This window comes from Passer montanus, unplaced genomic scaffold, assembly GCF_014805655.1.
Source record: "Passer montanus isolate IOZ18808 unplaced genomic scaffold, ASM1480565v1 scaffold44, whole genome shotgun sequence".
In the NCBI taxonomy this organism is placed as follows: domain Eukaryota; kingdom Metazoa; phylum Chordata; class Aves; order Passeriformes; family Passeridae; genus Passer; species Passer montanus.
The window spans coordinates 3,464,335-3,491,836 of record NW_024369262.1 but is presented as its reverse complement, the minus strand read 5'-3'; the positions used below and the strand labels follow the sequence as shown (position 1 = coordinate 3,491,836).

At 51.7% G+C, this 27,502-nt stretch overlaps 2 protein-coding genes across 3 annotated transcripts in view; both read right to left on the bottom strand.

The window, feature by feature from the left end:
- GOSR1 (golgi SNAP receptor complex member 1) overlaps positions 1–1,264 on the bottom strand; it is a 28,635-nt gene extending 27,371 nt beyond the window's left edge. The window contains exons 1-2 of one of the 2 annotated variants that reach the window (XM_039720751.1): positions 1,203–1,264; positions 743–851 (exon numbers count right to left, since the gene is read on the bottom strand). In XM_039720751.1, coding sequence (XP_039576685.1) covers positions 743–851; positions 1,203–1,233 — 140 coding nt within the window. In that variant the 5' untranslated portion in view covers positions 1,234–1,264. Of the gene's footprint in view, positions 1–736; positions 852–1,202 lie in introns of both variants that reach the window. The other variant, XM_039720750.1, reaches the window with a different exon arrangement.
- Positions 1,265–1,925: 661 nt separating this feature from the next.
- Positions 1,926–27,201, bottom strand: CPD (carboxypeptidase D). Its single transcript, XM_039720638.1, has 21 exons — positions 26,516–27,201; positions 24,198–24,445; positions 17,550–17,692; positions 16,643–16,812; positions 15,710–16,077; positions 15,110–15,301; positions 14,099–14,266; positions 12,991–13,100; positions 12,447–12,549; positions 11,863–12,005; positions 11,189–11,358; positions 10,301–10,612; positions 8,957–9,152; positions 8,587–8,722; positions 7,751–7,900; positions 7,252–7,347; positions 7,095–7,159; positions 6,805–6,936; positions 6,291–6,476; positions 5,892–5,991; positions 1,926–4,856 (listed from the first exon to the last, which is right to left on the bottom strand). The coding sequence occupies exons 1-21, from the start codon at positions 27,199–27,201 to the stop codon at positions 4,630–4,632; spliced, it is 4,101 nt and encodes a 1,366-aa protein (XP_039576572.1). The 3' UTR covers positions 1,926–4,629.
- Positions 27,202–27,502: the final 301 nt, after the last annotated feature.

The following is a 27,502-nucleotide window of genomic DNA, read 5'->3' as shown; positions in this document are numbered from 1 at the left end:
AGAAAAGGCTGCAAATGGACAGAGAGGTTGATAATTCCTGCTGTGGAACTGCAGGGAAGAGCTCACCTCTGGCTCACAAGATACACTTGAAGAGTTTTACCACATTAATTCTTCAGTCAAACATAAATATAATTAAAGCAAACAGAAACCATCCCTGTATATACACACAGACCACACGTCTAAAAACATAGGTGCAGCTCTTATTCTCATTAACACTTGTTCATGGCAGAGGGGTTGGAACAAAATCATCTTTTGGTCCCTTCCAACCCAAGCTGTTCTGTGATTATTACTCACCTCAGCAGAAAGATAAGAAGAAACAGCCACTGGTTTTGAAGAGAGGGCTTGTTCCCTGCACAGCTGCTCAGTGCTCCAGTTCCCTTAAAACTGGGATCACAAACAGCACACCAGCCCACCTGGGAGGTGTAAAGCTAAATTCCCCTAACCCTGAAGTCCCTGAAAACCTCCTGTTAGTTTAATGCACGAAAAATTCGGAATCAAGCCAGCATAACAAGCATTAAAAAGCTCACTGATCACCCACAGAACAAAGTTTAGATCCAGCTTTCCCCAGTGACCTGCCACCCACAGCTTGACTCACACACCAACATCACATCAAGAGCAACACCAGCAGCAAGAAGCCAAGCCTTAAGAGCCACAGGTGGGACCAGCACTCAGCAAAGGATAAAACCCCACCGAGCACCACAGGCAGCGTTTAAAACATAAAGAAACGGGCTAGTACCTATACCTGTCGCGTCTTCCGTCCCGGGAGCTGCTGTAGCTGGTGCAGAGCTTGCTGAAGGAGACCAGCTTCAGGTCCAGCTCGTTCTCCAGCTGCCTCGCCTGCTTCCTGAGATCTGCACGGGCCGGGCCACAGTCACGGAGCCGCCCGGGCACCGCGCACCTCCGCGGCTCCCCTTCCCCCAGCGAGAGAAACCCACAGGGGAGAGGGGACCCTCGTGGCTGGGGAAGCCCTCACGCCGATGGGAGCGCACCCGCAGCCCCTCACCCTCAGCCCAGGGAGGGTCCGGCGGGGCCCGGGGTTCATTCAGCAGGCACCGGCGCCTCATGGCTGACAGGCCGGCACCGCCCGCGCCCGCCGGCCGCACGGCAGAGAGCAGAGGGGCCCCGGCTGTGGTTCAGCCCCGCCGGGCCCGGGCCGTGCCCCGGGGGTCCCGCAGCCGCCCCGCGCCCCCCGCCCCACTCGCCTTCCCAGTAGTTGCTGCTCCCCGCCGCCATCTTTGTTGTCCAACGTCAGCGCGGGCCGGGCCTAATCCCGCTCCTCCCGCCCCAATCCCCATCCTAATCCCGCTCCCCCAGACCCGACCCCCGTCCCAATGCCGTTCTTCCAGCCCCAGCCCAATCCCCGTGTCAATTCCACTCCTCCAGCCCCGACCGTGATCCCCATCCTAATCCCGCTCCCCCAGCCGGATCTCCACCCCAATGCCGCTCCTCCAGCCACCACCCCTACCCCAATCCCCATCCTAAAGCCGCTCCTCCAGCCCCATCCCAATGCCGCTCCTACAACCCCGATCCCTGTCCCAACACGGCTCATCCAGCCCTGATCCCCATCCCAATCCCGTTCCTCCAGCCCCGACCCCGACCCCACTCCCCATCCCAATCCAGCTCATCCAGCCCAATCCCCATCCCAATCCTGCACCTCCGGCCCCCACTGCGATCCCCCACTCCAATGCCGCTCCTCCAGCCCCGACCGGGATCCCCATCCCAATGCCACTCCTCCAGCCCGATCCTCATCCCAATCCCGCTCCCCTACCCCCATCCCCATCCCAGTCCTGCTCCTCCAGCCTGATCCCCATCCCCATCCCGTTCCTCCAACCCCGACATCCCAATCCCGCTCCTCCAGTCCCGACCGGGATCCCCATCCCAATCCTGCTCCCCCGTCCCCTTGTAAGGAAGAAGGAGAGAAAGCACGTGGACACCAAAATAGTTTTATACAGATTATTGATCTCGGTATACAGGTAAAAAACAGGCGGCGGCGGCTGAGGGCAGAGCCAGGCCCAGCCCCGCTCCCGCGGCCCGGAAACGCCGACTCGAGTCCCTTGCAAAATGTACATTTATTTCATTTATTTGAAGGCACAAGTGCACGGAGCGACAGCGGCAGGGACGGGGCCCGCGGGGACCGGCTCCTCTCGGCCCGGGGCACGGCTGGACGGACGGACAGACGGACGGACCGAGGGCACGGGAGCCGATCCTGCCTTCCCAAAGTGCCCTCAGGGCTGGCCAAGCTCCAAGCACGGATCTGGAGCAAAAGCCGGGCCCTTCCCTTGGTCCTGCTGCGTAGAAAAGTCTCACACGTTTGCAAAATATCTCAAATCCACTCACCTTAAATATACACACCTATCCCACAGCTAATTCCGAAATGTGATCTGAGGGAAAGGGCCAGTTCCTAACAGGACTTATTGCTACAGGGACAAAGCAGGGCCAGCTCTGTCCATTTCCTGCTGCCAGAGCAAACAGAGCCCAAACACAGCCCTAAGAGCCATTTGCAAACCCGACTTGAAATAATGTCTCTTGTTAAAGGAGGAACAGTTCAGAGATGAGGCAGGATTAATGCTACTGTGTGCTGGTGTCCTGCAGCCCATTACAGGTGGAAAAGGGACAAAAAAAGGGACCAAACCCCATTCCTTGCTCAGCACAATGAGCTGGGAACGGGCACAGAGATGCTCAGGCTCCTGCACAAGGCAAGCAGAGCAGTTCTGTCACAGCAGATGTGGGACAGGAGCACAGGGAGTGCTCAGCATCTTCTCCCTGTTCCCAGAACACCTCCCCAGCCACACCTTGTGCTTCCTGCAGTGGAATTCCCTGTGGAACAGGGAAGGTGTCCGAGGGTTCTCTCTGTCCCTGCACAGAACCAGAGGAGATGATGGCCATGGCAGCATGGAAGGGCTCTGGAAGGGCATTTCCACAGGCAGGGGTGAAGAACAGCTTCAGCCCCAGTGACACGGCCCACAGGACTTCAGTGGGGCTGTTCCCCCAGAGGAGACCAGCCAGGCCCCATTAGATTTTTGGGTGCAACCCCTCCACCCACAGACACCACGTGCAGGTTTCACCAGTGGACATCCCCAGGACTCTGGAGGACAGAGCAGCTCAGGGCAAACTCGAGGCCTAAGGCTCCTGCACGCCAGAAATCAGCTCAGTGGGGCAAGAATTGAAAAAGAAAATGAGCAAGAAAGTAAGTGCCTATTCTAATCCCAGCCTTCTGGTTCTGCAGAAAGCACAGGAACATCAGAGATACATAAAGGCTGTGGAAATCAAACATTTCAACCATTCTTTCCTTCTGGACATCCCTTCTATTCCCCACAAACCCCACGTTTCTTGGGGATGTGCTGCAGCTCCTCTTTCCAACCTCCTGCCAAGTGCAACACAAGAGAATCCGGCTGCTTTTCCCTTCCCCCTGAGCACAGTTCAGCCCTTCCCCACTCCCTGCACCACAGCTGCAGCCACACACACAGGTGGAGCTCCTGCTCCACACTCCAGGGGTGCTGCAGGAGCAGAACAGAGCCAAGCCAGCAGAAAATTTGCTGCCTGCCACCACCAGAGCTCGGTGGTTAAATGGTGCTAGGTGGACAGTGGCAAATGGTGCAGGTTTTCTTCAGAATTTAGCACCAAAGTTGGGCCATGGATACTCCCATGACCTCTCCCTGCTGCTCCAGTAGTGCTCAAATATAAAGCAGTGGTCAGATTTCACTGTTTCCTCCTGAATAGTGGTGGATTTGAGCAAAATTGATCAGGTTTTCTACAGATCAGTGAATCAATTTGCTTAGAACAACCTTCCAGCTGCTCTTTCAGGCACTGAGCTATTGGAAAATGAACATGAGACCCCAAAGCCAAGCCTATGACACAAACAAAAACACAACCAGGGTGATGGGAATAACGTTTCTTTGCTCCCCAGAAGGGAGGAACAGCAGCATGGCAGAGCTGGCAGGCAGTGGAGCTCTGTCAGAGGGAGCTCTGACTCTCCAGCTCACATCAAGAGCAATGTCATCTCCCCAGCCTTCAGGAGACCAAGTCACTCCCTGAAAGCAGTGACACATTAGAGGTGCTCCACAACCACTGCAGGTTACAGCAACCCACAGTACGAAAGGTCTAAGGGAAGAGCTGAGAATCAAAGGCTTTTTTTTCTTTTTTTTTTGGTTTTTTTCTGAGGGCTGCTCTGCAGAATGTGGAGTCACTTGAAGGACCTGGCTTCCCCCAAGCATGTAGTGGAAAACATGAAATCAAAACAGGTAGAGAGACCTTTTTTGGAGTGTTGTGACCATGACCCTGTGCAGGTCTTGGGGCACTTCCCCACCATCTGCTCCCTGTGCTGAGATGCTGGGGAAATGCTCAGAGCTCTGCTGGCTACCCTATTAAAGCTGCCTTTCAAACCACATCATAGAAACCTCCAGATCTTGACCCAAAAATGTAACAAACCACGTCCCTATCTCAGAAACAGCCTCCAACACCCACTGAGTGCCTGTACACAGGAACAGAGCAAACAGAGGGGAGCTGGGAGCTGCCACCCACCCCTCTGGAGGACACATCCCAAAGCCAGCATTTCAAAACTGAACCACAGGGATCACGCCCCACCACCAGCTCTGGTCCATGGGAACCTCCTCTCCTGCCCTGGAGGTGTCAGTGTTTGCTGGAGTACAGTGTTTCTTCCTCAGTGTCTGTTTCATCCTGGAACTCGTGGCTCAGGAGGGATTTCTTGGAGCCAGTGGACATCATGCGGATTTCGTCCTCGTAGTCGTCGTGGTGCTGCCGCAGGCGGTGGAAGCCATCCTTGTGTCTGTTGGACTTGATGGAGCACACACACCAGATGATACAGGCAGTGAGCACCAGGGCAGACATGCTGGCACCTGCCAGAGAGAGGACACCAAAGTTAATGCCACGTTCCCCCATGCTGTAGCGTTCACATTTCTGAAAAATTCCTTTGCCCAGAGTTTTCCTCCTGAGAAGCTGAAAGGCAGCTAGAGAGGCGTCGGAGAAAAGGAAAGCAATTCTTATCTCATTTGCTTCCCCTGTGTTGTGCTCGTGTAAAATGTGTTTAGAAATTGTTTGCCCAAAGGTGATTGCCTGATTGGATTCTGGTGTTAATTAACTCATTGGCCAATTACGGCCAAGCTGTGTTGGGACTCTGGAAAGAGTCACGAGTTTTCATTATCTTTTTAGCATTAAGTATCTTTTCTGTATTCTTTAGTATAGTATAGTATTCTTTAATATAATATAGTATAATAAGTAATAAATTAGCCTTCTGAGAACACAGTCAGATGCATCATTCCTGCCTTTGTTAGGGCTCTTTAATTACAATACTATGCCAGAGGCTCCCAGGCTTGCCAGCACCTCTCCTCCCCCTCCTGCAGTTATAACCACTTTCTTCATTTCATTGTGACCCTACTCCTGCCTCCTAGGCTATGGAGGACAGGAGAGCTGCTCCCAGAACAGGACACACTCCATTTTCTGTTTGAAATCCAGGAGATTATCACCAAGCTCCACTACAGACCACTGGGTCTAAACTCCCACACACCACTCCCCAGCAGCTGCCACCTTGAGAAAATAATCACTTCAGGCTTACCTGATGTCACAACACCTAAAAAAGCCTTGAAGAAGCAAGATCTCCTATGCACACAAGCTCTCCCCATTCCAGATACCTCAAAGAATAATTTGGACCCTCCAAATCCCTGCAAAACATTCTACTTCCTCCCTCCTTCCCTCCTACCAAGCAGAACCAAGGGCTGTTGGATGAGTTTGCAAGGATAAGAGTGTGTTCAGAAGGGAAAGCAGGAGATGGCTTAAGCCTGCAGGCTGCTTTCCCAGTTCAGTGGAGGGTCTCTGTCAGCATGAACTGGTACAGAAAGCAAAGCTCAAAGCTTTGATAAAAAATATCACTGTACCTGCCACAGTTATAACCAGCTCTCTTGGCAGCCCAAAAATCCTGTTTTCTGTGTCAAATACAATGAACACAGAGCTGGGTGCATCATCACGTACAAAGACCTGCAGAAAGACATGAGAGGTTAGATCATCTATGAGCTTGGGGATCCAGACAAGAGAGACATTTGTCATCTGCCTGGTCCTGCCCTGATCAAAGAAAAGTGCCATGCAAAGAAAAGGCACTCCCAAAACCACGCTGCTGTGCTGGGAAGTTGTTCTCACCCATTCTGTCAAGGCAGAAAACAGCTCCTGATGGCACCTAATCAGCAGCTAAACACAGGCACAACCAGGCAGAGCCCAAACAGGGAAGATTTTATGTGACAGGGAATGGGGGAACATTTCCAACATGGACATTCACATACCTTGACATGTTTCTGCTGGTAGCCACTGGCTGTTGCATCAATGCTGTGAAAACCTGGAGCCAGGAGCACATGGAAATAGCCACCTTCTTTAGTGTACACCCTCAAGCCTTCATTCAGAACAATGGCAGCTTTAGAAATTGCCCTGCCACTCTTGTCTTGGACAATGCCATGCACTCCCTTGTGGACCTGAAACAAAACATTTCAAACACTTCACTTCCAGATCCAAGCTTACAGTGCGTTTGTAACTAAAATGAGATCTCTAAAATACAGCCCACTCACCATCCCTGACCCTCACAATAAATAACAGTGCAAGGCAACACAGCACAGATGTTTAACTCTTGTGTCAACACCTGCCCTGCTCACTTGCTGCCTTCCTCATAGAGCCTAAGCCATGAACATCTGTAATTACACAGCACCAACCAAACCACAAAGACTCTTCGTGCTGTTCTCTTCCTCTCCCCCTCCCCACCACTTCACTCCCTGCCAGAACTTCCTCCCACAGAGTGCAGCTCACCTCCACAAGCATGCTAAGGAGAGATTTCCTGTGGTCTGCCCACAGGCTAGGAAGCTGTCCAGCACTGGGGAAGTAGCAGCAGCCGGTATAAACAGTGATCTCAGGACACTGACCAAATGTCACGCTGAAATCCTGCAAAAAACAAAACCACAGTTACAAGGAAAGAGGTAATAAAAAAAGCTTTGCAAAGTGCAGCTGGAGGGGGAGAAGCTTTGCCCAGACATCAGGACAAATATGCTTTTTACTGGTTGTTTAGCAGAAATGAGAAGCCCTGTGCCATGCAGCAGTACCTTCATACTTCCCAGGTGACTGTGCCATTCCGAGCCACGGATCACTCCACCAGGAATAGTCTCATCTGGGAGAGCAAAAACACAGCTGTCAGCCAGAGCCTGCCCAGCAGAGTCTGCCACAAGCTGACAGGGGGTTAAAGGACTCAACCAAACATACCTGACTTATTTGGACAGCCTGGCTGGCCCAAATGCATCACTGGGTGGTTGTTTGCATACACAGATGCCAAATGCTTTAGTGTTTCTTTGTTCTCCACTGCAACAGGAAAAGTGAGACTTTGAGCATGCAACTCTCATTCCCTGCATGGGGAAGATTCCCATTTTAACCCCATGATCCTGTACTAAACAGAAACACATATTGTTTCAGAGCATTTCTATTTCTTCTAACAATAAGGGGCAGTATCAAAAGCAGACTTTATACTGGTTCTGGCACAGGAAAGGTTGAAATACTGCTGTAGGCATAGGAATTGTAAATGTTCTGATCCCTAGCTGAACCCTGTGAGGTTTTATAGATTTACTTACAGACTGTCAACTGCACACACAAAGGGCTGAACACAAAGGAGGCTACAGAACACCACGAGCACAAAAAGCCCTTATAGCACATGGTCACATGAACCTCTGCAGAGACAGCCTGGGGAGAATCAGGCAGCTGGTCACACCTGACTGTGTTGGCTTGTCATAGGGGTAAGTGACAAGCAGAGATCCTCCATCCAGAGCGACAGAGAGGCTGAAATCATGCTTCAGTATCAAGTTCTCCACGATGGCTTTGGTCTCAGGCTCTCGTGCCGCTGAGTACCGGGTGTAATTGCCTATAAATCAGAACAACAAATAGAAAAGGGAACTAAGAACAGTTTCCTCTGCTGTTTGAGAGGCCAGAAGTACAACCTTTATGTCTGAAATTAGGTCTGCTGCAGGTATGAAAAGGCCTCTGTTAGATCTCAGCACAGATCAAGTAAAGCACCCAGTCCACACTATGCATGGGAGGCATTAATCTGCAAAGCTAAACAAATGTGCAACATCACACTTTCCCCAAGCTATTTCCTTTCGTGTTGCAGAAGGTATTTCATGTGTGTTTCCTCACAACAATGTCACAGAATGGACATTTTCTTAAGGAGTTAGGATGATCCCAGCCAAACTTGGGCAGAGAACATTTCCTCCTCAGGAAGGGTGGGCTGATACAATGCTATGGATACAGTTACATGGAAACCAGAAAAACATGACAAAAGGAGACTCCTTCTGGGGAGAACAGAGGGCATTTTTTCAGAGATGAAAGAAATCCATTAAGAGTAAGAATACATCAGGTATTATCTGACCTCTCCTATTCCTAAATAACTCTGCTTTGTCTCTTGCACATAAGAGACTGCAAATTGCTGTCTGTAAAAAAGATCCAGGCTCTGGAAGCTTCCTATCAGCTGTGCTGCCTGGAGCACTGCCTTCTTTACAGGCAGACCCTGCAACCCAACAACTCCACCCAACCATGGGGCAGTTGTTTTACTTGTGAAATCTGTGTCCAGGTCTCTGCCATGAGCGTTGGTCTGGCCTATCTTGGAGGTGCAGCCTCTCTCCTGGGCGATCTCGCGTCCGTCCGGGTTCAGGGAAGGCACAATCACAATCCGTGTCCGGTCAATCAGCTGAGCAAAAGGAGAAACAGCACAAAATGCAATTAGAAGGGTTCATTTCCCTGGATCTTAAGCTAGGAGCTGCAGTTTGAGGTTCTCATCCTGTGGAATGCACACCTCCCTGTTACACACGGAACCATCACAAGCCCCACACCAGTTTTGGCAGAAGGAGTCTCCCCCAGTGAGCACTGTCATCTTAAGCTACAGCTGGAAGGCTCCAAGCAGATCTTTGGATTGGCCTCTCACCTTTGTGATAGCATCATTCTTCTTGTAGTTCATGCAAAGAAACTCTGCCAGTGTCAGGAGCAGCTCTGTCCCAACGGGAGCGTTTCCGTGAATGCCGGCAACAAAGCGGATCTTGGGCTCCTCAGGCTCGGACTCGTTGGGCTTGTTGGAGATTTCAAGGGACCAGATCTGGCGGAACTCCACACTCTGACCCAAACTGCCAACAGATGGGAAATGGGAGTGTCAGCTCAGCAAGAGAGCTGCAACTCCAGCCTGACTCCATGGAGAAATCCCAGTGTGGAAAGGAAGTGCTGCCAGCCTCCAGTGAGAGGCCACACAAGCAAGAGAAACACCACCAGATCGGGGGGGCAGATTTGCAGCAGCACTGAACAGAATTCACTCTGAACATCAGTTTGAACACCAGCATCTGGGTAAGGGTGTATCCAGGTCCAGATGCACAGAAAATCCAAAGCTCTATATGTCTCCATACAGCTTATGAGATCATGATAAATGTGGAACTGCTGGATCCTCTGTGCTGCCAGTGGTGGGGTTTGTTTTGTTTCTTTTTTCCCTTCAGAGCAGGAATACATCTGGACATCAAACTAATTTATAAAGCAGGACAAAAGAGGCCTGTTCCCAGTAATGCAGGAGCTGTTGCTACAGCCATGCTGTTAAGTTGGCAAACTGAGTGCAGGCAAAGCAGGGAACAGGCTCAGGGCTGATGCAACTGCAGGGACAATAGAGGCTACAGATCAGCAAGGCAGGCTTGGCACCAGCAGGGACAGCACATGAGCACATTGTGCCTGGTTACAACAAGCAAATGAGGCCCTGGGACAAAGGGATTTGTGCTTTCTAAAGCTGACAGAGGGTAAGCGTTACAGGTCACAAAGGAAAGCAGAGGATGGCAGCAGCTGGTCTTCTGCTGGAGGGCACAGACCTTGGCCCAGGGCAAGCTCACACAAAAGTGTCTTGCACTACTGAAATAAAATCTGGAGGCAGACAATGAAAAAAGAGCCATCTAAGATTTGTAAGTCAAATCTGGTCGTTTTTGCTGGGGACTTTTCAACGAGGTGGATGTCAGAAAGGATTTAAAGAACAGACAAAATAGTAAGAAACAGAGATAATTGCAGAAATCTGGGATATCAGTGCTGGGAATATAGCCAGTCCCCAGCATCCCTGGGGAACTAAGTCAGGGAAAAGCACATTAATGCACCTATAGGCCCTGCAGCCATTGCTGTGCTACCACATCCTTACACATGGGGGTCCCAACACCTCAGAGAGCACAGCAAAGGGAGGGGTGAGATCCCCATCTCTGTGTTCATGACTAACAACTTCCTAACATCCAGGCTGCTGCTCTGTTTTCACCTGGTGAGATTTGTGATGTGTGGGTAGTTGAGGTAGAGGCCTCGGAGGAACTCGGAGAGGTCCTTGTAGGGCCGGTATCTGTAGGGAGTCACATCCCTGGAGGAGGTGAGCAGGAGCCGCTCCAGACCATTCTCAGCAGAGAGATCTTTGATCAGGGTCTCAAACTCCTTCTCGTTGGGGTTGCTGGTGTCTGGGGTGTTCAAGACCAGCACCTTCCCCTCTTCCACTTTGCTGTCTGTCCGCGAAAGAGTGAAGTTGACCTGCACCCCACCTTTGCTGTCAACTTCCACCATCTTACTGAGTGGATCATACCTGCCCAGGGAAGAGAAGGCACAAGAAAACATCAGGCATTTGAAACCTTGGACAACAAGCCAGTCCCATTCCTGACTACACACCCACAGGGGACTGGGACTGCTCCCCTGCCCACAGTGAGAGGCACAGAAATGAGGAGCAAGAACAGCTCAAAGGGATGTGGGAATGGCAGGAGGACAGGGAACAACTCAGGCCCCAACATGGCACTGAGCTGCTTTTGGCTCAGGTGTTGCAGGGTTACATGGCAGACTGGCAAGACAACAAGTCAGGCTGCTTTAACACAGAATTTTGGCAGCATTGAAGCGATGGAGTCACTTCTGTGGGCAGCTGCCTGGAAAAGAATTTCCCCTAAAGACATCAAGCTATCCACTCTAACAAGGGAAGATTGGGAGTGTACCCCAGTGCCAGGTGAGCAGTCTGACACCACGGCAGTCTCACACTGCTATCTCTGCACAGGCCAGAGGGCAGGAGAAACACCCATGCCTACGTGTGCTGTAGGCAGGCAGAGGTGCTGGAATGCTCCTGAGTGGGAAGTCAGTCCTGCAGCTGTTTGCTCCTGGCCTGGGGCTTGCTCACCCTCGGGCAGATGCTGTGATTTTGTAGGTCCCTGGGACCAGCAGGCGCCAGAAGTCTCCATCCTTGTAGGTGGTCACTGGGTGGTTGATGTCAGCCACGCTGATGGTGGCGTTGAGGATGCCCCTCTTGTCCACAGCATCCAGCACAAAGCCCCAGACACCCTGGTGAACCTGCACAAAGGAGCTCTGCTGAGTGCCAGCCCCAGCTCTGCCTCCCACCCCTCATATTTTCAGCATTCCCAGAGGAGCAAGGTGTTCCAAAAGGGTTCAGGTTGGACTGGCCAGCAGCTGGCATGGACAAAGATCACCTGATGAATACAATGAGCAATTGTTTGGCTCAGGGTGTCAGCATGGCACTCTCTGCTCCACACCTTTGTTTGCACACCCCAGGTGTGCAGCACCAGCCCCACTTAGATAGGAAGAGAATATGAGGGACATTCCAGCCTCAGGAAACCCAAGGTAGTGCTACATAAAAAGCCTCCACCTGCATCCTCTGGATGCTATTTCCATACAGATTTTTGGTATGCTGAGAAGGGAGAGTAGCTGAGACAGGCTCTGATGGGGGTGATTTCTGTAGAGCAGGTAGCCAGGCTGGCCAGATCACCCTGCTCATTCTGACTTGCCCAAAGCAAGCCCCAGAGGGAGCTGACCTGGCCTGAGGTCAAGGCACCTCACCTGTTTCATGAACTGCAGCAGAGAGCGCCGGTTCTGCGCCCAGTACTTCGGCAGCTCCTCAGCCTTGGGGTATTTCACACAGCCCAGCTCAATGGTCACTTCAAAGCAGTTTGTATGTAAGTAATTCCAGTCTTGCATCCCACCTACAACAAGAATGTAAAAAGAAGCTTTGACTTCTGAAGTACCACAGTTCAAAAAAAAAAATTACAAGTCAGATACCAGAGAAAGATGAAGTATAGGCTTGAAGGGAAAAGACTTTTACACAGGGCAGGATTCAAGCTTCAAAGGGATGCCGAAAGAGCAGACAAATAACCTTCCTTCTTGTAAATACCTTTCATGCTAATAAAGTGCTGTAAAATTTTATGAAACCATTTTGCTAATAGCCAGAGAAACTACACTATAAATTCCTTCCCCCGGGAATAACTTTATTAGGGTACATTATACAAGAGATTATAAAAGCAACCTGAGTGCCATTAATCTGAGCTGACCAGTGCAGAGTTCCTGACTGATCAGACTAAATTATTTAAGCTGCACATGCATTAAATTGAAGACAAACAGTGCAGGAGATTTCAGGTGTACTTTACCTGGAACATTGTACCACTGAGCCCCGTTAGTGATGCCATGTGGGAAGTACTCAGTGGGGTACATATCCTTACAAGGGCTTCCCTGGTACATCTTTGCATTTTCCTATAAAACAAGATGCAACATTTGAAGGTGAGCCTGCACTGCACAGCCACGGGCACTCTTGTTCTAGCCTTAGTCACACATTCAGGGTTACCAAACACAGATGTGTGTCCATCACTGCAGCACTGACTGCACCCACACCCAAACCCAGCCCAGATATCCTTGCTCTCTCCTCCCAGCCCATGAGCAGCATTTTCCACCACCCTTCAAAGTGCCTGCACAGAGCTCTTGTCCTTCAGTGCCTGCAGACAGAGCATGCTGGGCATCACTCATGGAATGGGAGCCTCCTGTAGGATCCTCCTGCTGTGCCTGCAACACCAGGGGCTCAGCCACAGCGCCTGCACCCACCTCTGCCAGCTGCTCAGGAGCTTCCCTGGAAGCTGAAAAGGAGTTTCCCAGAAGTCAACCTAGCAGGATGTGCCCATTTTCCTGTTAGAGCTTTACCTTGGCGTAGGCAAGTGCCAGCTTCTGGAACACAGCATCATCTGGGGATTTACTGTATATGGCTATTCCTTGCTCATCGTCATCGAAGGGGTAATTAACCACCAGGGAACCTGCAGGCAAAGCAAGCTTTGGCTCATACTTGGGTGCTTGCCCAGTGATCTCTCAGCACAACAGTGGAAATTTTTCTCCAGCAAGTGCCAAGCCTCCTGTTTCTCAAGACTTGGCATGAAACAAAGCATTAAGCCCAGTGGGTAGAAGAGACAGAAGCACAGGAAGAGATAACACCACACCTAGTTAGGAAGGAGAACCAAAGCCACAACAACATCAAAGCTTTGGCTCTTACATGAAGGAGGGCTGAACACAACCACATAATAATAATTGCTTTCACAGAGAAGTGGAAGCAAGGGGAAGAATTTCCCAGAACATGCATGGTGCTTTTGACACAAATGATGCAGTTTTTCAGCTTTCTGGAGTTTACTGCTGAAGGTTTCCCCAAGAAAGCTGTACTAATAGCACCACAAAACCCCAGACACCACTGCAGCTGGAGACCTGCCAGCCCCCTCACGCCCACACATGACACTTCTGCACTACAAACCAAACACAAGGGCAACAAAGCATCCACCTGCAAGTTACCACAGCTACAAGCCAGCAGACAAACTGTCTAGGGAGTAAGCTATAATACACAGAGACTTAATTTAGAACACTCCAAAAGGATAATTAAATTACTGCAAATTTCATAGTTCCGCCGTGTGATTCAAGGCAGGGAACCCTCAGGACTGCATTCACTCTATAAATGCTGTAAAGCCCTTAACAGCCACAGCTCTATATCCCATTCCCAGACCATCTGCTGAGCAATTGCTGACAAGGGACTCCATCCCCATCTCCCAGATGCTCCCTCCAGAGAAGTGGTTGGGATCTTCCCAGCAGCCGCCTCAGCTCCCTACAAGTATGTTTGGGCACACAATTTTCACCCTCTCTTTCCAGTTTATGCTCTATCTTGCAGCACAAGAGCTCCCCAGTGCACACCTGGAACACCCTGGAGACATCCCAGCAAACTCCCACCCCACAGAGGCAGCACAGAGGAAGGAGCTTGGTTTGGATGTGGTACCTCCATGCAGGTTTGCTGAGAGCACAAACGGGTAAGACTGGAGCCAGGCCATGACAGCACGAGTTTCTGGCTGGGGAGGGTCTGTCACGTGGACAAACTGATCTGGAAAGTTCCTGTTCAGGTCGTAGTTGTTGCTGTTGTTTCTGCCAACGGTACCTGCTTTGTCTCCTGAAAATGAAGCACAAGTTCAAGCTCATGTCCTGTGAAGAGGCTTCAATCTCTTACTACAGAGTTTACAAGTAGTAGTTAATGAAGAGATCAGAGAGCACAGCAGTGCTGGCCCCCTGCACCCAGACCCTCCCCAGCAAGTGGCCTGCTCTGTGCAGCAATGCCTGGGGGCCCTTCCAGTGGGTGTTTGCTCAGGCCCTCAGGGCAGTCAGACCAGCAGAAGGGCACTGAACCATGAACAATCTCTGCAGCCGGATGTCACGACCACAGAAACCTCAGAGCTCACCTTCCCAAACCAGCCAGACAAGTTCTTTGTCAAACCCAAGCAGAGCTCTGCTTCCAGAAAGTGATTCTGGACAGGCTCTGTTCTGCCAATCTGCAAGAGCCATGTAGTTCTAAGACTTCCCTGAAGGATGTTTTTGCCAGTTTCAGCCTCATGGTAAAAATCTGTGTTATCCTTGGACAAGTGCTCTGCAGACAGCCTGGCTCCCACACTGCATTTACTGAGAGAATGGACCAAAGCACAGCAAGCAAGAGCTGTGTCAAAGAAATGTCTTTTTTCAAAAAAAGCCCTGGATTAGCCACAAACCATCAGGGGACCCAAACAGGGGCAGCTCACAGCACTGCTCAAGTGTAAGAGCTCTCCCCAACAGCTTCCAGCATCCATCAATCAGGGTCCACCCACTCATCCCACAGCACACACCGAGCCCCTTCCCAGCTTCTCTGTGTGGAGAGCACTCCTGCTTCAGCAAGGCTTCCAGATTTCCCAGGGACTCCATCAACTCAAAGGCTTATTGTTCTGAGAGCTAGGAACCCCACAGATTCTGGCACAGACAGCAATACCTTCCTGGGACTTCTCATAGCCATCAGGGTTCATGGAGGGCATGATGTGGATCCGTGTGCTCTGGACCAAGTCAGTCACTTCAGGATCTGTGCCAAAGTTCTTGCAGAGGTACTCGATGAGGTTCAGGAGAAGCTCTCGCCCCACAACTTCATTCCCGTGCATGTTACCGATGTACTTGAACTCTGGCTCACCTGCAGACACAGGGTTACACCACAGAAACAATTATAACCACTATGTTACAGCTTGGAGACACCTCACTGCCCTGAGCATTGCTCTTGCAAGCTTTGCTGGAGGGCATTTACCTAAAACTCACATTTCTGCACCCACAACCCCAAAAAGAACAATGTCTCATGGAAGTCTCTTTGTCCTTCCTCCCCAGAGCTCCATGACCAGCAGAGATGTCCCCAGCAATGCTCTAACACCCACTGCACTCACATTTTTTACAAAGAATACTACAAAGAGCAGCTCAGTCTCTCAGGAGAGGCGCCAGCTCCACTCTCCTTCTCACTCTGCCTCTTGCATTTTACAGCTCTGTCACTTGCATTTGTGCCTGTCATGGTTTGACCCTGTGCCTTGCCAAAGAGGACTCCCCCCATCACCTGCTTCGTGGACACCAGGGTTGTCAGAGATCTCCATGACGTAGAGCTCGCGCAGCTCCACGGACTTGCCCACGGAGTAGAGGCGGGGGATGTTGGGGTACTCGTTGGCGTAGCGCCGCAGGAAGATCTCCATGTCCGAGAAGTGGTGGTGGCGGAAGTCCACGGGCTGGATGGGCTCGTGGACAGGGCTTGGCTTTGGGGCCTCAGCCTGCACGGGGGTGGGGGTGATGGCAGTGACAGCGGCGGGCGCTGCCGTGAGCTGGGTGACGTTAGGAGCTGGTGGCATCACAGTGGGCTGCAAGGAGAAGTTCACTTCTGTGGCGTCTCCCTCCTTCACCTCGATGTTCTCTTTGGTCACTGGTGTGTAACTGTGGAATAAACAACTGGCTTCAGCAAGGAGGCTCTGCAGAGAAGAGGCCAAAACACCCTGCAGTCCCTCCATCACTCCAGCCTACTCCCCTCAGCCCAAATGCACTGGGATGTTAATGACTGAGAGATTCACAGGGACAAAGCTGATGGGACTCATCCCATTGCCATCAAACCCAGCTCCACTGTTGTCCTTGCAAGAATCCACAGGCTCAACAGGGAAAAGCCCCAGGTGTATCACAGAAAGTGCCAAGGGGCAGGTTACACATTCACACCGAGGCTTGGGACAACACAAACTCCCGCTGGGGTGACCCTACTCCACTTCCTCCCTTTGCACAGAAGTAGCAATTTGATACCAGCTGTCAAACAGAAGTTGACACGGAAATTCTGTGCACTCGACAGCACCCTGCTGCAGGAGCAAACACAGCTGCAGGTCTGAGCTGGAACCATTTACTGCTGCAGCTTCCAGCCAAGCCCTTTAAATACATAAGGTGTTTTGGAGGGGAAATCAAGAGAAGGAACAGCAGCAGTTGGCAGCGTGGGCACAGGCTGCCACAGAGACATTACCCCATGACAAAAGCAGTCACATTGTAGGTCCCAGGCACCAGCAGCCGGTGGTAGTCACCAAATCTCCCTGCTGTGATGTTATGAGCAATACCAGCAACAGCGATGGTCGCATTGTCCAGGCCAGCTCCTGTGACTGCATCCCTCACAAAGCCCTTCACACCAATGTGCACCTGAGGAAAACAAAGCAAGGGCCTTGCTGAAGACAGGCAACATCAGGGGAACTGTGTCCTAAGGCAGCAATACCCCCTCACCCTTCCCCAAATGCAGCAGAGCAGGGCAGCTGCCAGGCAAAGGCACCCCAGGGCTCAGGACTCAGTGTTCAGCCAGACAGCAAGGACAAGAACCCCAGCATGGACTGGGAAGGCAGCAGGATCTCAGAATTTACCTTCCCTAGCAAACTCTCTAATTCACCAGCATGGGCAAACTGCAATATGAACACAGCAGCGTTACAGGCCAAATTCAGCTGCCTCTGAGCCCAGCCTAAACTGCCACCTACTCAACTCATACACATCTCATACACATCTCTCAGCATCTGGAGACAGCCTGGCAGAGGGCTCTGCACGCCAGGGTCTCAGCAGTGTGGATGCTTGTGAACATCACTGCAGATTCATGGCACTGAGACCAGCCAGTACTTTGCATGTCATAGGGAGACCTGCACCAATCAGTCCCTCTAACACTGCACCCCACAAGAGCAAAGCTCTGCCATTGTGGGGCATGTGGCAGCTGTGGCAGAACCAGAGAAACACAGCAGCTTTGTAGCCACCGACCTCCAAACAAAGCTGCAGCACCTGCATTACCTCACACAGCACACAAAGCCACGAGGGCACCTGAACGTGGTGCTCTCAGCCCAGGATGGACACACAGGTCTCACAGCTGCCACCCCCACACCCAGCCCAGCCCTCAGTACCTTCTCAATGAAAGCCAGGAGAGATTCCCGGTTGTTCTCCCACTCCTTTGGAAGCTCAGAGGTCGGTGGGTATTTGCAGCAGGACAGCTCCAGTGTGATCTCAAAGCAGTTGGCCCACACGTAGTTGTAATCCTGCATCCCACCTGAGGAAAGGAGGCAGAGATGTCCCAAGAGCAATGCACACACATCCCACCACAGGATGCTGTTTCTCCTTGTCCTTCAGCCCCACACAGCATCTCCCCAGGATGCTGCCTCAGCTCCAGAGTGAGCAGCCTAAGGAGAAAAGCCAGGTCACATTATCATGACACCCTGTGCTGTAACTGGAACACTGGGCCATTCAAATCAGCCACAGCCAGCTCAGAGTGACAGTCCTTACAGTCCTTTTGTCTCACTGCTCCACCAGCTGAACTCATCAGCACAGCTCTTGGGAATTCATACAGGTTCAGTTTACATTTCCAGACACAACAAACCCAGTGTGCCAGGGCAGGCACACCAGATTCTGAGCATTCCAGCTGCCAAGCCCTTCCCTGAGCATTCTAAGCTACCTCAAGATTTGTGAGGTCTGCCTGCAAGAGAGGTTACTTCACTCAAAATGAGTTTGAGACCTTTGATAGAAAAGAATACCAAGACTATCAACTTGGGAGCTGGCAGCTCAAATCTGCACACTGGAATCAGTTTCAAGGACAACTGCTCTCCCAAAAGCCTCTTAGCAAAATCACAAGTCTGTGAAACAGGTGTGAGAATCACCCTGCTAAACCCCACCACATGACCACATGAAAGGATTGCTCCCACCACCCAATCAGGCAGTTGTGTCAGTAAGGAAGACACACCACACTGTTTTTTGCATGCTGACAAAGTTTTCTGGCTTACACAAATTTATTTAGTTATAACACAGGCAGACTGGTGGGTCACAGCCTTGGCCACCTCTTCCTAGACAGCTCCAACCCAACCTGCAACCTCCACACCAACAGAGTGACTCCTACCAGGGTCACCTGGACACAGGGGCCAGAGTCTCTTCTGGATGAGTTGAGGGAGTTGAACTGACTCTCAGAAGCCCCTCTCTCAGGGAACAGCAATGCATTTTCTCCACAGGAGGAAGATGTCAAGTCCAGGAGAAGGAAAGCAGAGAGCTGTGTCAGATATGGCACCAGCCTGCAGAGCCCCAGCAGGAAGGTGTGTTAGAAATGCAGATTTTGTGCACCCATCCTTTGCTTGACCCACTGAAGCACTGCATCAGTGCTCTGCCAAAAGACCTAATTTCCTTTGAGCAGTTTCCTAATCATTCACAAGCCCCCTGAAGTGAGGGACCCTCCATGGCACTGGCCAATTAACCAGCTAGAATGGATCAATATCCTGATGCAAATGCACTGCCTGGCACTGGCAGGGGCTGTGTTAATGCCTGGGCAGGAACAGGGGAAAACCAGCAGCACCTGACCAAGCAGAGGAGACTCCTACCACAGGTGGTGGCCCAGCAGGTCACAGTCCACTGCTCTGAATTCAACAGCCCCACTGCAGCTGAGTAAAGCAGGGATGGACTAACAGCATAAAGCAGGATTTAGAACAGGCCCCTGGGAAGATGTGTGGGATGGGACCACAACAAAGATGTCCCAGTTCCTCTCAGTCCTCCTGGGAGTGTGCTGCTGAGGGAACACGGAGCTTTCATTGTAACAAATCAAATGTCCCTTGCAGCCAGGAGAGCACTGCAGCTTGTGCACAGGCTGACATCAAAACAGGAAAGAGACTTTCCTGTCCAGCACAGGGGGCCACGACGTGCTGGAGGACTTTCTAACTCTCAAACTCAGTTCAAGGGGTTAGAGAAACAAGAGCTGTGGGTCTGATCCACCCTCAGCTTCATTCAGCTCCTGTTACCAGGCTCAGAACAGGCAGGCACAGCAGGCTGCTCTCTCGCCAGTAAACACCACGCCGAGCAAAACGATTTGCCAGCCCATAACCATCTGCTCCTAGCAGGACGTTAATGCATTTGAAAACCTCCAAAACGTAAACCAGAGCCATTATGAAACATATTTAGTGCTTCATCTGCCATTCAAGGAAATTTAGGACAGATGCTCACCCATAATAGAGCAGCAACGGACTAAATTGGAGCTTGCTACATCAATTCTGGTAAAACTGTCTCTTGGAGAAAGTAGTACACTGCATTCTTGAAAATTTGGATTGTATCCACTGCACATATTTGGCCTTCACAGGGCTGTGCTGCAGAGCAGGACAGTTATTTTTACAGCCTGTGGAGTTACGTATTTTCCCACATACCATCTGCACAGCCTCCCCTGACTATGCAGAGACCCAGAGGGGTCAGAGAGAGCTGTACTCAGCCTGCCATGAGCAGAGCACAAAATACACACCTGAGGGAGAAAACTGCCAGACTACAGTGCTTCTGCTCTGTTTGGGTAATATCTGGGATAACCCCTTGGATTCACTTCAGCATTTTAATCACGGGGTGTCTTTTAGCCCACACTGTGAAGAGTTTCAGCCTCCCCATGAAGCACCATTCCCCTTTTTATCAGTGCGCAGCTTAGTGGCACAGCAAGTCAGCCCCTGGCTGGCAGCAGGTCACAGAAATGCTCAGAACAAACCTCTCTCCTGCTCTGACCCACTCCCTGAGCATCAGGACTGTGCTTCAGGCAGGGATCCCAGGGCTCCAGCAGCACAAACACTGCAGAGCTCACACTGACAGGGGGGCCTCTGCTCCCTGCCAAGCTCAAAGCAGGAGAATGCAGCTCTCTAGAGTCAACCCTGAGGATCCAGACACCATAAATACTCCACGTGCCAGGAGAAGCCTGCCAGGCCAGCCAAGAAGAACTCTATTTTCAAACTGCACTATGCAGAAAACTAATTCCAGTTCCACTGGAACAGACATCAGCAGATAAGGAACCTGCAGCTAAGTTAAAGCAGAGAAGCAGTCATGTCTGCTCTGCAGAGAGAGCAGATGGCACCAAGCAAGCTGGAGACATGATTCAATACGTGGCACAAGTTGCTGACTCTGCTCAGGACTGATTGTCTCATAGCATGGGACTGAGTGAGCACCAGCAGCAGCACCAAGCAGGCAGAAGAATGTTCTGGCCCATTAGTCTGCAAGCATTAAAACTCAGAGGAGGTGAGGTTTGGGCCTCCAACTGCAGCAGCTGCATGAGCCAGAGCAGCCCAGCCCAGCAGCCTTTTCTCAAAGAGAAAGTGCTGCCCAGCACAGCACTGCCCAGCAGCTCATGACAGATGTGAAAAGAGGCCTTAAGACATTCAAACCATCAAGCCAATACTTCTCTCAAAAAGAAAAAGAACTGCAGAAAGACTTTCATGAAAATACAAGCACATAAGTGCAGCAAATTGTGCAGAAAGACATGGCTGAGAGCTTCTACAAGAGCTCACTCTGTGCAAGTCAAGTGCCCTCTGCCATGCCCAGGAAACAGAGGCCACCACAGTGATGCCACACTGTTCTCAGCACTTATTTTAACTGCACTGAGCTGGATGCCACTAAAAGCTGGTTGGAAGCTCAGTGGGGCTGGTAACCACAATCAAAACAACCCAGTAAGCACACAGGTAACCAACCTGAAAGTGCCTCCCAGTAGACACCAGAAACATCTCAAACACATGGACATGAGGGAGTCAAACCAGCAAGAAAATACGTTTTAGGAAGGGACTGCATGTAAAAACAAACCTCCCAAGGCTGCTCACAAAATATGTTCATGCTGAATTTAGTTTCTGATCTGAATCTCTGAACAACACAAAGGCAAAGCACATCCTGCCCACAGCTGAGAGTGGTTTCTCAACTGCTCTTCATACCCCAGCCCAACTTTGCATGTAGTCCCTTGATCTGAACCAGCCACTTGATAGTTTAAACCCTCAGGGGTTAAAAAGGAAGAGAGAGAGCATGCACACCAGAGATAGCCTCTAAAAGCATCCTAGCCACCAATGTGCTTATCTACAGCAGCTGGAATGCAGGAGCCAAATTCAGCTGTCTGGCAGAGATCCATCTCCCTCTGTGCACACTTGACCTTAGCAATTACTCTCCTGGTTTGTACTTGCCACCTCGATCTGACACATGTAACAGGCTGTTTGCAAACTCAAATGGAAGTTAATGGAGTCTGGCACCAGCATAAAATTGACCTGGTAACTCTGGGACAATGAATCCTGTGGCAGTTTGCTCTCCAGCATGTTTGATTTCACATGATAAAATGTGGCAGGAAAATTTCCACCTGTTGAAACACTATGTTCTCATTTCTTTGTTTTTCCTGGCTTTAGTTCACTTGGAGCTTGCAGGAGTCTCTCCTGGCACAACCTGATCTGGAGGCCTCGAGCACGTGCCCTGCACGGCTCACAGAACCAGGAGCTCTGGTTATCTACCTCCAGAGCTCAGCTCAGAGACTGGGGCTTCCCCAGCCTCATTTCACCACACATTTCAATTCTGCAATCCCTGGGAAAGGCCTCCTGATCCAAGCACGAGCCTCTGCAGTCCTTGGCACAGAGCTGAGCAACTCAGATGACTCCAAAGAGCCTCTCTGATGGTTCTGCTGCTTCTGTCACACCACTTACAACTGACTCCCCTCTGCCTGCTCTTTATCCTCCACTAAAAATAAACATTAAAACCTACAGCCCCGAAGGGGTGAACTGACACAACATCAAATTACATGCATGGTATTGGTCAGCTCCCCATGCTCTCCCCAGGTTACATTTTACATGAACTCCTTGGCTCTGGGGGAACTGCTGCTGCCACCCTGAGCAATGTTCCCCTCTCAGAGCCCACGTCAGAGCATCCTCCCTGCAATCTCTGCCCATGACTGGCCTACAGCCTGTGGCTTGTCACAGAGAAAGGGTTTATTTCTGCAGAGGCTGGGTGCTGGAGGCTATTGGATAGCTATAAACCACAGTGACAGCAGCACAGAGTAATCTGGTCTGCAGTTCACACCTTTTATTTCCTGTGAAAGGAAAATGATGCTATTTCTTTGTACTGATGGCAAAGCAAAGGCAGCCTGCAAGGTTCACACATCAGTGCCACAGTCACCAACCAGCCTCACAGCCAAGCAGGAGGATGAAAAAGTCATCCCTTCAGTGGGAAATGCAGCTCTTTGGGGCCAGGATAACACAGATCCAAAGCTCTGGAATAACTTTCCTTTCAGAGCACACCCACCCCACTTCATTACAAGGACAGAAGATTTCAGATCTGCAGTAAAGAAACTTCCCATCCGAGGTGTTTGCCCAGAACAGCCACAACAAGGCAGCACAGATCATCCAGGATATCCTGTTCCCTCACAAGCCAAGTCACCAGATTACACAAACTTTCCTCCTGCTGGACTTCTCACAGCAGCAGAATGAACCTTGAGCCTGCAAACAGCAGGGCTAGTGTGCTCAGCAGGGTAGAGGGAAGGAGACAGCTGGTAGACAAAGAGATCAAACCACATCTTATTTGAACACGACATCTTATTAGCCCAGTGAAATCCTGGGGGATGATTCAACCACTGCTAAAAATGAAGCCTTCCTCTTCCAGCTCAGAGATGATGTGCTCAGGCCCTACAATGGATCCCTCTCCAGCCTTCCCAAGCAAGCTGGATGCTGAATTACCACAGGACTCTGCTGCAAAGCCCACGTTCCAGAAAGACACTGTCTTACCAGAAATCATTAAGCTGTAAGCTCTGAAGGATAAACAGCATTGCCTGTAATACTTGCTCAGCACTTCTGCCATCATCCCTCAGCCACAGCAGAAGGGGAAAAAAAGCAGAGCAGCATAGCAACACAACTTTGTGAGATCATTTCTGCAACTTTTTTGCTGTGTTCTCACCACAGAAGTTCCTGCCCTGCTGGCAGGGCTGTGGCTGTACAACATCCACCAAGGAGCCACACAAATGGGGTAACCTGGGAGCTCTCTCTCCTCTCCTCACATGAATTATTATTTAAATTTTCAACCAAACCAACACACACGCAGCAACCCACTGCATGGCTGAGCCAGGTTAGTAACCTGCACCTGCACAGGCAGAGTGGTGGCACCAGGAGGTCATTGCTCCTGTTCAGCTCACTTCCATGTGCAGCTGCAGAATGGAGGGATCAGGAGCTCTCCTGGAGGCCCCTGCAGGGCAAATCTCAGATCCCTTTTAGATCTCCCACACTGGTGGATAAGAGCAGGTCATGCAGGCTGTCACCTCCCACACAGGAGTAGAGCAGCCCATGGAAAAGCTGCAAACCCCATTTCCAGCAAGAGCTCCTTGGTTAGCTCAGGAGTAAAATCTAAACTTTACACAGTTTTACAGCAGGTTATCCTACAATCACAAAATTACAAGCTCAGAGGTTAAAAGACCTCACAGAACATTGGTATTGGTTCAATACCGTTGAGAATAATTTCCTCTTTCCTGTATCAAAATTTAGCAACTGTCAAGAGACCTACAAGAATTCATTTGGCAAATGAAGCCTGCCACGTGCAGGACAACTCTCCACTACGTAAGGGGGTCAGGAAGAACCCTTCAGTTTGCTGTGATCTCTTCCCTGCAAACACCTCCCAAGCTGTTACTCACCAGCTGCTGCTCCCACAATGCCACCTCTCCTCATTTCAAGCTGCTAGAACACATTCAAAGCTAAAAATATCACTTAAGCCCCAGTCCTTTCCTCTGGGTGGTGGATGTGAGTCCTCAGGTGAGCACAGCTTACCTTCCACGTCATACCACTGGGCACCATTTGTGATGCCATCTGGGAAGGTCTCTGACTCCTCTCCAGGGCAGTTGGGCTTGCCAGTTCTCATGATGGGGTGATGTGAAGCATAAGTTTTTGCCAAATATTTGAAGACTTCATCATCAGCTGATTTACTGTAAACTCCTGTGAGGCTGTGTGTGGGCGAGTCATCGTAGGGGTAGCTTGCCACCACAGAGCCACCGTGGAGATTGCCAGAGAGCAGAAACCTGGGCATGGGAAGGACAGGGAGAAAAATCAGACTGCAAACATTGCAACAGGAAGTTGGCTACAGCCACCCAACCAGTTATTCTGCTGCTTCCCCACCCAAATCACATTCTCTGGAGCCCCCAAACTCTGTTTTGGGATTAATGAGGTAAAATGGAAGTGGAATCAGTTCTGGAGATGGAACAGGTTTTTTCTGCAGCCTAAGACCAAGCCCCCAAACTCAGAGACAGACACAGCAATGTACTCTTGTCAAGCTCTGAGTACACCTGGTACATGCAACAGAATTAACTCACAAATAAAATCTGGATGTGAGACAGAGTTTTTAAAATCTCAAGTCAGAAAATACAGCAGGGCATGCCCCATATCCCCCTTCAGTCTGATCACAGGCTGCACAAGCACTTCAATGAGTCCCAAAGGTAATTCTCTCTGTTCTCCTCTCCCACCAAACACAACACTGAAGGGGAAAAAGAACTCTCCTGTGCATTTGCTCAAACAGGATTTGGTTTCCAAGCAGAAGTAATGTGACCAATACCTCTACCTTGCTTAAAATAGGGCACACAAATTGCATTACACCCACTATCTCCCTTTTTAATCAAACAGTTCTGTTTACCCATTCATTTTTCTATCAGCAGTTATGTTAGTCTAATAATTACACCAGTATTAACTGGTGCTGCCAGGCAGAGGGACACACAAAGCCCCACGTTCTTCCTGTTTCACCCTGGCTGATAGCAAATCCCACCTCACATTTACTAAGAGAAAAAAAAAATTAAAAGCTCAAGGAGTTTTCAAAATTATATAAAGAATGCATATGAGTTTCCCCAGTAACTAATTGTGAGCTGAACCAACTCTGGAGGGATTTTAGTGCAAAGTGCTGCACCAGAGCTGTCCTAAAGGATTCTTAGGACAAGAGTTACATCTGAAGTTTCTGCAATTCCTCTGCAACACCATCCCCATGGGCACTGCCATCCACCAAGTTTTAATGAAGATCATTTGCTCACATAAATTTTGTTTCCTAAACATGAGCAAACACTATAGAATGCTGAAAGTTCTGTGTGTTGGCTGGAGTCAGCCAACAGCCCTAGAGTGCACTGCCACCCCCTCTTCATCTCTTTCTATCCCTGCTTTGGGAAGAGGGCCACAGTTTGCTGCAGTGCACTGCTGCTCTCTCTGCACAATTTCCCACAGCTGGCTGCACTGACCTTTGTAGTCTGTACCTTACAGAGAACACCAGTCTGGACCTCTGAAGAACACATGGCAAATGAAGAATCAGTGCCCAGCCTGGCCACTGCATTTTCTGGGGCTGCCCCAGAGCCTCACAGCAGAGCTGGGCTTTGAAGGCACCATCTCCCCTCCCGGGCTGCTGCACTCCAGGCACAGCAGCTTCCCCCTGGGCTGCCCCTTAGGATGGACAGACAAACGGGTCAGCAGGGATGCTCGAGGCTCAGCCCCACGTGCCTCAACTGAACACATGGGGAGATATGTGTTCCAAAGACAGGGCCTGTTTTTGGAAATGCTGCTGCACAGAACATTATTGCTAAACTTGGGGAATTTCCCATGCAACACAAAGATGAGGGGAAGAAGCCCTGTCCAACACAACTTTGTCAACATGGTCGCACACAGATGCTTAACCCCAAATATTTCCAGCATCCCACAGCTTGTACAGTAAGCATTATTGGCCCTAAGAGCAAAACCCTTTGACAAGCTCACAGCGAAGCAGCTGAGAAGTTTCCAGCCACAAACTCGGGGAGATGGGAGACACGCAGATAACCATGGAGGCCAGAACACCTGGGTGTGTGCAGACTGCTGCAGCTCCACAAAAACCGGGGCCACCAAACGCCCTCCCCAGCGCAGGGAGGCGGGCTGGGGATGAACAGGTGGGGGGGAAATTACTTCTCCTTCCCCACAGGCCTTGCTGGGAAGCAGCGGGAAGGGCTGGAAGCTGGCTGAGACCCTGGGGGGAGTGAACCCGAGGGTCTCCCGTGGGCAGGGAGAGGGAAGAGGGGGCACCGGGAGGAGGAGGGGAGCGGGCAGAGAGGGGGAGCGGGCAGAGAGGGGGAGCGGGCAGCACTCACCTGTTGCGGCGCATCCACTCGATGAGCGCCTTCACCTCGGGCACGGGCTCCAGGTTGGGCTCGGCGTCCCCGAACTGGTCGGGGAAGCTGCGGTTGAGGTCGCGGCCGCGGCTGTTCTCCCGCCCGCCCTCGGCGCCGCCGCCGCAGTCGCCCTCCCGGGCGCGCTCGAAGCCGTCGGGGTTGAGGCTGGGCAGCAGGTACAGGTCGGTGGTGTTGAGCAGGCGCACGATGCGCTCGTCGCCGCCGGCCCAGCCCAGCAGCAGCTCCCAGGCCAGGCGCAGCAGCAGCGGCCGCGCCAGCGGCTCGTCCCCGTGCATGTTCCCCACGAGCTTCACCTGCGGCCGCCCGGGCAGGGCCGCGCCGCCGGCCGGCTCCTCGGGCCGCTCGGGGCCCAGCCCGGCCGTGAGGCGCAGCACCCACAGCGGCCGCTTCTCCACCGACTGCCCGATGCTGAAGAGCCGCACCAGGCCCGGCGGGGCCGTGGCCTCCAGCGCCCGCAGCGCCTCGCCCAGCTCGGCCGAGTGCAGGTACCGCAGCGCCTCGCCGGGCGCCGCCGCCGCCGCCTCCGCTTTCTTGATGTGGGGGGAGCGGGCCGGGCTCTGCAGCGAGGGCGGCGGCAGCAGCAGCGCGCAGAGGAGCGGCAGCAGCCGCGGCATCGCCCGCAGCCCCCGCGCCGCGCTCGCCATGGCCCCGCGCACGCCCCGGCCCCGCGGCGCCGCTCCGGCTCCGGGCCGAGGGGGCGGAGGCGCTGCCCTGGGGGCGGGACCTGTCCCCGCGATGGCCAATCAGCGGCGGTCTCGGGGGAGGAGCCGCATGGGCAAGGCGGTGAGGGGCCAATGAGAAGCGGTTGGGGAGTTACGTCACGGGGTGGGTGTTACCGTGCGAGGCGGCGCCCCCTGCGGGCCCCGGGCCGGCCCGGGCGCGGAGCTCCGCGGGAGCGGAGGGGAGCGGAGCCGCTCGGGCTCCGGGGCGCTCCGGGGGTTCCGA

Bases quoted from the DNA above. Each gene is read 5' to 3' on its own strand.
- CPD (XM_039720638.1), bottom strand. From the start codon at position 27,201: ATGGCGAGCGCGGCGCGGGGGCTGCGGGCGATGCCGCGGCTGCTGCCG. The intron at 15,302-15,709 runs GTGATGGGGGGA...CTGTGTCTGCAG, and splicing joins CCCTGGTGTCCACGAAGCAG to GTGAGCCAGAGTTCAAGTAC. The intron at 6,937-7,094 runs GTACTGCTGCAT...TGTTTTTTGCAG, and splicing joins GTCACCTGGGAAGTATGAAG to GATTTCAGCGTGACATTTGG.